Consider the following 451-nt stretch of genomic DNA (forward strand, 5'->3'; position numbering starts at 1 on the left):
TGTCTCGGCGGCAAGGTGCTTGCGGAGTTCCTGCGGGATAACAACATCAAGGCGGATGGATGCATCGTTGGGGAACCCACAGGAATGACTGTCTGGACCGGTCACAAGGGTCGGAGCGAATATCATGTTCGTGTGCGTGGGAAGGCCGTGCACTCATCTTGTGCGCTGACCGACCAAGGTTGCAACGCCATTGACTATGCCACGAAGTTCATTGCGAAGATCCGTGAGATTGGGGAAGAGTTCCGCCGCAGCGGTCACCGTGATAAAGACTTTCATGTACCCTTCACGACGCTGTCTACCAACCTCATCAAGGGAGGCAACGCCGTCAACACTGTCCCAGCCGAGTGTGAGTTCTCCTTCGAGTTCCGCAACCTTCCACAGGACACTGCGGCCACAATCGACGGGCGCCTGCGATCATACGTGGACAATGAGCTGCTGCCAGCCATGAGAG

General features: G+C 56.8%; 1 protein-coding gene across 1 annotated transcript; it reads left to right on the top strand.

Annotated features, from left to right (window-relative positions):
- Positions 1-15: 15 nt before the first annotated feature.
- On the top strand, positions 16-450 carry TM35_001971000 (glutamamyl carboxypeptidase; the record flags this gene model as incomplete). The annotated part of the gene is made up of 1 exon (XM_029031999.1): positions 16-450. A coding segment is annotated over one exon (435 nt), but the record flags the coding sequence as incomplete, so codon positions are not given.
- Position 451: the final 1 nt, after the last annotated feature.

The sequence above is a fragment of the Trypanosoma theileri genome, assembly GCF_002087225.1.
Source record: "Trypanosoma theileri isolate Edinburgh chromosome Unknown TM35_Tth_197_V1, whole genome shotgun sequence".
NCBI lineage: Eukaryota > Euglenozoa > Kinetoplastea > Trypanosomatida > Trypanosomatidae > Trypanosoma > Trypanosoma theileri.